The 9,109-nt window shown below is 41.5% G+C and overlaps 1 protein-coding gene across 1 annotated transcript in view; it reads left to right on the top strand.

Annotated features, from left to right (window-relative positions):
• Positions 1 to 5,067: 5,067 nt before the first annotated feature.
• LOC307259117 (proprotein convertase subtilisin/kexin type 4-like) overlaps positions 5,068 to 9,109 on the top strand; it is a gene marked incomplete at both ends in the record, with an annotated part of 161,734 nt that continues 157,692 nt past the window's right edge. The window contains one exon of the mRNA XM_080038851.1: positions 5,068 to 5,244. Within this exon, the coding sequence (XP_079894977.1) occupies positions 5,068 to 5,244 (177 nt within the window). The remainder of the gene's footprint in view (positions 5,245 to 9,109) is intronic.

The following is a 9,109-nucleotide window of genomic DNA, read 5'->3' as shown; positions in this document are numbered from 1 at the left end:
AAATGGAGGGAGTGGGATTTGAACCTTTCTCTCCCCCCTCCCCTCGCCCTCAAATGTAGGCTACAGTGTCGTTTTCAGGATGTTATACTCTGGACCAGTTTGGAGTTTCTTTTCTGTGAAAACACTTGACTCAGACCATGGCATACATTTCTAATAATACACCCACGCCTATTTATAATCTGATGCCTATAATGAATGGGACTTTATTATGTTAGGGTAATAACCTGGTGTTGTTATTAGGCTGCAGCATTTTGAGGCTTTCTGATAAACTCAAAGAGTCCAAATGAATACTATAATCAAAATAATTTACAGCAATATAGGCAACTACAAGAAACATCTGTTAAAATGGTGCACCACTGCAAAATCAATTGGTAGTCAAGGACACACACTCACTCAGGTGCATGCTCAAGAGCAGGGCCTGGTACAACTTACTATTTTCCATTTTAAAAAGTTACACCTGTGCTTTGTATGGAGCCCAGACACTCCCAAAAGGTATAGAGGTCATCAGACAAGTCACAAATATGATTAAATACTCCCAATGATCAAAAAAGTTTTGAAAGACAAAGACATAAATCTTTATACACTAAACATTATCCTGAAGAAAGTTCACAGTTAAGATGTGAGATGGAGTGGCATATTTATCCATGATTGGTCCAGGGTACATGTGTGTTTGCATTTGTTTAAGTTCCTTTCAGGGACACACGCTAGACGTCAGACCAGTTGATTGAGGCAGATTGTGCAATTGGGGACACACGTTATGTAAGTTTCCAAGAAAGTAATGTAATTCTATGTAAAGACCTCAAAAATGAACTAAGTAGACCTGATTCTCTCTCTCTCTCTCTCTCTCTCTCTCTCTCTCTCTCTCTCTCTCTCTCTCTCTCTCTCTCTCTCTCTCTCTGTATGTGTGTCACATCAGTGGAGCAATCTGTGGACTGTGTGGTTAGCTAGATTACTTGAAAACACTGGCAGCTAAACCCAGTTATTTCATCTACAGGTATATGCAAACAGCTGGAGTTAATGTCCTTCATACAACTACACCAGTCAGTGCTATAGTTCTTTTATCTCCTGAGTGGAGAGCTGTATAATTTGCTTAGGGCAACAAACTTCACGCTATATTGTGAGATGGTTCTCTCACTGCTAATTGTATAGTCACACACTCACACAAACAAACATGTGTGATACCTACTAACAATACATTTCCTTTACACATTACTTGAATTGATTATATAAGTGTCATGATAATGTTGGATTGGATAAAGCTGTAACTATCTTTGCAGCCATTTCCCAACCAGTTGGTTGAACCCTCTGACGTTTTTCTTCACCAAGTGGGAGAACTCTTAGCTGTCAGAAACTCCCAATACATCCAACTGGAAATTATAGGAGACTGATGTGAACTGTTCTCCTGACAAGGATGCAGCGTTAGTGCCTTGCTCAAGGACACTTAAACAACTGTCCTAAACCCAGGACACTTAAACAACTGTCCTAAACCCAGTCTAGTGTGTTAAACTGACTTTTGCAACCACAACACAAAGAAACACCTTAGACAAACAAAAAGATACATATTATAAGTGTCATGTGCAAACCATATGATTAACAACACATTATCACCATGCTGGGGATATTTCAATTATTTTGTATCAATGCTCATACTGTATAGCTGATTTATGATGCATGTTGAGACAATTATTTTTACAGAAAATAAACACAAAGAGAAGAACAATACACAATATATAGTTTTCACTGTTAATTAATTGTCTTAAAGGCCTACTTCAGCGGTTGGAATATGAAGGTGTATTGAACTCGGAGATCCTATTTGGTATAAATGTGCAAAAAAAATTGAAATCGGATCATCTTAGCCTGAGAAAAGGCAGAAAGAGTGTTTTATGGTCTCACTGTCTAACCCTACAGTTTCCTTCTTGTGACATCACAGTAAGGGTTAGGATTAACAGGACAGCTAGGCCAAGGGAAGACTAAGGGAAGACCGAGGGAAGAAAAACCTCATTCATTATATTATAATAGTTATTTTATAATGATAGAACGCTGGTTCCGTATGGGTGAAGTATTCCTTTAATTGGTGAGGCGAATGCACCTTTTCCGTTGTGGTGGGACAATAAAGTACTCTACTGATTGCTTGCTAACACAGAGACTTCGACTCAAGTTGAAGGATCTACACTGCTCAGCCCCCAATGCCCTTCCAAGTTGCCCTATGAGCACCGCAGTAATGATAAGGATATTTCACCGTTGCCCGACACTTAGCCGTAGTCTGGTTAGGTATTTAAGTTTGACTTCAAGACAGCCATCTATAAGTTTGGTCAGGGCAATCATCTGGACATTTTAAAATAATGTTATCCTATAACCGGTAGTTTGACCTCTGGAAATCCCTGTACGATACAATACCGCCATTCACTCCCCCTCTTTAAGGAGTATAGTCAGGCCTGTAATGACTTTGCATAATGGCTTACATTCTCTTTTTTCATTGGGTCTGCCTTTCTAAAAGATCTCTGTATTGTACAGGGGAGAGTGCTACTGCTAGTCCCTTTTATCTCCACCAAAAGAAAAAAAAAGAAGAAAACCTTGTGGCTACAGTTTGATCAATTAAACTCCTGAAAGCCCTCCCCCCTCCTCCTTTCATTCCTCTGCCTGAGAGGAATATAAAGTTATCAGTCTTTCCCCAGCGATATGAGGACGGAAATAAGTAGTTTGTCTATAAAAATGTCCAGGTACTTTATCAGCATCCCAGTAGGCCCCGGGGCCCTGACACTGTTCGATGTGAGGCTCTTGCTGTTACTCCATTATCACGTGCTCTCTCTCTCTCTCCCTTTCTCCCTCCCTCTCACCCCGTCTATCCTCTGTCTCTGCCCCGTGGCGGGCGCTTCACTGTGTGGGGTGTTAGGCTGCCGGGCCCCCACCACCTCCATTGGGATTGACTGGGGCCCCCGAGCCCCCGACTGAGGTTATCGATTTCAATCAGCGGCTTGAGAGATTGGAGCTGAATGATGCTGTAGACTTTAAACGGTGGTCAGCTGCAGCGTTTGTCGTTTGGGGGCGAAAAGCGCTCCAGGAGGAGAGGGCACTTTGCTTTTTGAAGGGAAGTCAGATAAACATACAAACAGAATTATATAGAGAGCGAGAGAGATCTTAATCTTCTAGTTTGGAGCGTCGCCGTATGTCAGTGGGAGTATTTGAAGAGTAGAATGGCTCAAACAGACCCAGAGAATGCAGACGGTGTTGCGGACTAACAGACTAATTCTATATTAACAACGATTTGATGATTTCTGTATACTTTGTTTGTTGTTGGATTGTTTGATCGATGTTTTATTGTGAAGCGCTTTGAGTTGCCTTCTGTACCAAATGTGCTATAGCTACAAATGAAGTTGCCTTGCATTGCCTAGAGACGTATAGGCTGCAGCAAATGGTAAAATAAAATGTAGATGAGAAAATAGTAGAAATGGCCATCACAATTTGCAAAATCCCCAGTTTCCATATTGAAATAGATTGTTTTGCTCTGTAATCATCAGTCCAAAACCCTACAATACTTTTACTTTACCTCAGTCAAAAACAGCAAATAATCACTTCTGAGAAGCCGATTTCAAACAAATAAATAAACAATTAATAAACAACATTGCTCTATCGACTTATAGTTCGTTGCCGCTGTAATTGGATACAACAGCCTTCTAGTGTTTAGAATTCTAAAGGTGTAGGAAACAACTGACTGAATACAGCAATTTATAACATTGCCTTTCCTATGATTACATTCAATATAAAATGATGTGTGTATAGAAACACATTGACCAACTTAGCAGAACAGTAAATGTTAGTTGTATAATCTGGGGTGGCAGGGAATGGCAGTAAAAATAGTTAATGCTCTTCAACACAGTTTCTCTTGTTGAGCAGAGTGAGGTGACAACTTTTTTTTGTTCATCATCATGGTTGACAGGAAAGCGCCGGCATAAAGAAAAGACTGATAAAGTTCCTGTTTTGCTTAAAGAGGGAAGTTAGTTCACACAATGAGAGAGCACCGCTGTGTATTATTTTTTTCTCTTTCTCTTGCTCTCTGAAGCATTTGCATCAAGGCCAGGAGATTAAACGTGTGGGTTGGGAACTGCAGAGAGAGAGTGTGTGTTGTCTCGCTTGGGGGGCCCCTGGATAGCCAGAGTTCTTGCTTTTCATCCAGAGATTTCTTCCTGGACGTTTGGCTCTGTGTGGCTACAGGTGGGTGGTGGTGCACAGGCTGTAGGTGGCAGCCACTGTGGATTTCATGCTACAGAGGAGGGTGGCTGTGGGCAAAGTGTTTCACCATTGCCAATTGTTCAATACCTTTTGCGCGCTGAGATGCTGAATCCCACACTCTGTATACTCACGTGTGTGCTTAGATGGTATTTGGAGTGTTATGGTAATATGGTAATTTCGGAAAAATCGTAGGTGTTTGTTTTCGTTCTTTTTACGTTTTAATATAGATATGAATAATGTCAGTTTTTAGACTTCATTTGAAAGAACCATTGGAGAGAGAGCACATTTAATCCAGTGGGATACTTAATGCTGTTGCTTATAAGTTTGCAAGAGGTTATTGATCTCTGAAATATATAGAGCTGGAAAATGGCATCTTTTCTAGCTATTGTAATTGTTGCTGTCTTTTTTTCAACATTTGCTAATTCATGCACTTCAAATGTTAGAATTCAGTACTTTTGTATGACAGTAAACTGAACATATTTGAGTTTTGAGCCATTGGTCGAACAAAATGGGCTATCTTAATAATTCATAATGGACATTTTCCACTATTTTCAGACTCTTCATAGATAAACAGATCAATTAATAAGAAAAAAATAAACGTTCAGATTCACCACAAATGAAATCCTTGTTAGTTGCTGTCCTGCTAAAATCCTTCTCTACACTATGTGATGCTTCTTTGCAACGGTGTTGTGGTATAGTCTTTCATAAGAGTGTCACACTTGTTTAACTCATAGGACACATCACAATTCAATGCAGCAATATGGGCTGTTTATTTGAAAACCAATCGGTAACATTCTCCCATATTTGTATGTATTTTTATTCCATTTTAAAGGCTCCATGTTGAGTGCAGTGTTGCTGGTGCTTGCCTGCTGCCTGCTGCAGATGAAGCTAGTGACCACAGAGGGGCATCATGGGACCAAGCCCCAGGTCTTCTATGCAGTGCAGATGGACGGAGGAGGCGTCAGAGCAGCCAGAGCTCTGGCCCAGCAGCACGGACTGGAGTTCATACAACGGGTCAGTGCATGTTTCAAAACCCTGTTGGTCACCTCCACCTATGGGCACGCAATTTACATTCCCCCCCCCCACCCCCCCTGAGTTTCTTCTTTTTTTTTCAAGAGCTGCCATAGTGCTGACTTCTGTTTCCTGTTTGAGGGATATCTGACTTTCATCAAATTACAGCAGCGTTTCTGAATATTTTATATCTGATCAAAGACACATTGAGTAGGCGGGCACACACGCAGGCGGACACACACACACACACACACACACACACACACACACACACACACACACACACACACACACACACAAACACACACACAGACACACACTCCACTCCACTCCACTCCACTCACACGGAGAGACATGCATGCACCCAGACATGCACACATACACCCACTTGTGTTTTGCCAATCTCAGTATAGGGCTCTGTATGCCTATCCCTTATTCTCTATCTGAATGTCTTTGGAGATGATGACTTTTTACCTATTTGCCCAGGTTTTTAATTTGTCACACTGAATTCTTTCCATTTGTCAGAGGGATTGATGGGATTCATCCACATCAATACTTTAAAGGTTACTTTGGTTGTTGAGTCTGAAAGTGTGTAAGCTCCCTCAAAAAAAAAATGCAATAAGAAAAATAGGACTCGGAGCGTGTGTCTCGGTTAGGTGGAGTAATGTAGTTCCACTTTACTTTTTTTTTGCAAGAGCGAGTTCAAAGAGGCCGTTGATGGGCATAAAGTATTTTGAAATGAACTCCTTCTGATTCTCTTTTATCAAGGCTTTCCCAATCAGACATATTTAAAAAGCAAGAGCCCTTATGAATTGACAGCTACTCCTGCTGTGCTCTCTCGCTCCTAGTCAAGGATTATGAAAGGGATTCCTTTATTTGACATCCACTATTCAAACGTGAAGACTAAACTAATCAACGCAGATTTGTAGGATAAAATGTACTATTTGATTCAAAACACTGTGCAATCAATCCCATCCCTAAGAGACGGTAAAGCGCCCAGATGCCTGACTTGAACCACACACAGAGAGAATGATCCATTAATGCATCCAATATTTTTAGAAGAAGAATGAAAGCAAAATAATAGCTATCTGGAATTCTTATATATCATGTTTTTTTTTTTCATTGACATAATTCTGTATAAAATGTATTACAGAAAAAGCCCTATAGATGAAGCATCTGAGAAAATAGTATTATATCACACCTGCTGTCTCCATAAACGGCTTTAGTTGCACTTCATTCATTTAAAGTGTGTAACGATTTGGAATATTGTACATTCCTTCATCGATTTTGCTCATGGCAGACAATCAAAAAACCGTGATTTGAGGTTATTGATAAGTGATACTGGAACTGGAGGTGTGTGTGTGTGTGTGTGTGTGTGTGTGTGTGTGTGTGTTTGTGTGTGTATGCGTGTTTTGACATTATTGATAAGAGTTTTGTGGGGTGTGTCCTCTGGCCTGGTGTGTGCAGCGTTTGGCTCTGGGGAACAGGGACGCTAGCTCATTTCAACCTTGGCCTCTGCTGCCTCTGCTGCTGCTGCCTGGATCATGAATAAAACATCTCTTTGACCTTTATCAGGAGTGTATTGGACAGTCCACCCCCGTCTCTGTCTTCTCTCTCTCTCTCTCTCTCTCTCTCTCTCTCTCTCTCTCTCTCTCTCTCTCTCTCTCTCTCTCTCTATCTCATTGTCCCTCATGTATGCACACACACAAACACCTCTGCCTCTTTCTGCATTGTATTCTGCTCTTTTTTTATACACCACTGCTGCTGGCCCCCTTGATGCACTGACCGCTTGTGATGGAAACATTTTCACATTCACATTAATATCCCTGTTTGTATGCATGCACACGTTGCTACGAAACAGATATTTTCAATAAGTGTAGTTTGTGTCTGGATATTTGAGATTTTGTGAAATGGTGCAACGATCCTGTGGCAATGTAGAAATCAGTGATAGCCCGCTGTGGTGTGATAGTGTAGTAGTCCATTGTCAAGAATATGTAGTATTGTATTATGTGTTAATAAGGTGTCCAACCTAGCTACTCCTGAGAACAGCCTCCTCCCACCCCCCTACTTCTATCATCCCCACAGGTCCAATCTGCTGACTGGCTTCTTTTTTTTACCTGTCTGTCGCCCGAGGGCTGATGCTAAATGTCACTGGCATCGAATCGCCTTTGTGAAGTCAAACCTATCGCAAATAATTCTACTATCAAGACGAAGCCGGCACTTCCCCAATTTGCTGGTTTGATATACATATATATATACTGTATTTGTGAAAAACACTAAAGTGGAATGAAACAGTCTGACAAGCCCAACGCCAGCTCAGGGGAAGGGAGGATTGTGATGTCTGCTGGCATTCCAGCGGTAATGCCGCATGAGTGGAATGGGAATCAAATGTCTCGGTAGCTGGCACTCAACATAGTGTTGCTCCCCTTTGATATAGTATGCAGCATCCAAGGAAATGTCATCACGTCTCTCCATTGTGCAGCCGTGACATATCCATTTTAGCGACTGTAAAATACAAAAGGAAAACAAAAGCGAAACACCCCGGATGATGTCTTAATGCCACGCGGACTGATTCACCGTGATGCACTGCAGTAGCTATTTGCCAGTGCCTATTTGGTAGCAGAAATCTTTCTCCTGTCACTATTTATGATTTTTTTAAAGTCTCAATGAGGTCTATCCATCAACATTTATCGTTCACTAGTTTAAACCTTGTGCTTAAAGATGGCTTATATTTTGTCTACATTAATTTGACTTGGAGGGTAATTTAGCTCTTTCCCAATAACACACAATGTTGTGAAACATATAGCAAAATTTCAATAAGAACCAAGAACAAAGAAATGTTTGTGTGTGCACCCAGGTAGCTCTTGCTTGTAATTATTATGGCCCTGTGTGGCAGTGCTGACTTGGATTCAAAGATTACTGTTGTGACAATGGTGAGTCTCATCTCTAAACCAAGGGCTGTGGTGGCTATAATGCAATCATTACGAGGCTGAAAGAAAAGAGTCACTCTGACCAGGCAGGTAATGGCAGCCATTACTGGTGCACAGTTTCACACACAATGACAAAGCGCAAAAGAAAAGACAACCCGATCGCAATCTAAAAACAGATGATTTTTCTTTTCCACTTTAAGCCGACACTGAACAACAGCACAGCGACTTGATATGACACGCTGATTTAAAAGTAAACCCATAAAAACAAAAGTCTCAGCTTGCAGGCTTACCTTCAGTACAGCCGCTCCAGTTTGATCTAACATCACATGATACTGCATTGTTTACAGGTATTATTTCTTGCTTACTTAAGACTTTGCAAATCCGATTAGAGCCAGATTAGGTCTGTGTGAGTTGCATTGTTTTTATTTTAGCTGAGATCACTGATTCAGGAATTAAGTGTGTGTGTGTCTGCGTTTCTGTGTGTGTGTGTTTCTGTGTGTCTGTATGTGTGTGTGTGTGTGTGTGTGTATGCACATGTTTTTTTGTCTTGAACTCTGACACCAGGAAGTCCCTGGTCTCCAACCAATGGTGAAAGGCCTCCTAGATTCGCCATCTCTCCAGTGAGGCGGAATACTGCTGGCAGATTACCATATCATTACCATATCATTAGCATAGCATTACCGCCGCACAGCTTGGCTCGCTGTCTACGGACGTGCTATCAGCTCAATCGAGAGATTCAATCCCCAGTCCCCTCTGTGCTCCCCCCTCCACTCCCCTCCTCTCTCTCTCTCTCTCTCTCTCTCTCTTGGTGCACACGCGAGGTGTGTTTTCCATCAGAGTAAAGCAGATGTAATTGAGGCAGAGCACTGGATTTACCGGCTAAATGAAATCACACAAAACGCCTCGCGATCAGCCGGGGCCGCTGTCGTACACATTCA

The sequence above is a fragment of the Ammodytes marinus genome (genome assembly GCF_949987685.1).
Source record: "Ammodytes marinus genome assembly, chromosome: 13".
In the NCBI taxonomy this organism is placed as follows: domain Eukaryota; kingdom Metazoa; phylum Chordata; class Actinopteri; order Uranoscopiformes; family Ammodytidae; genus Ammodytes; species Ammodytes marinus.
The sequence above is the reverse complement of the archived record's forward strand: the minus strand, read 5'-3'. Positions and strand labels throughout refer to the sequence as shown.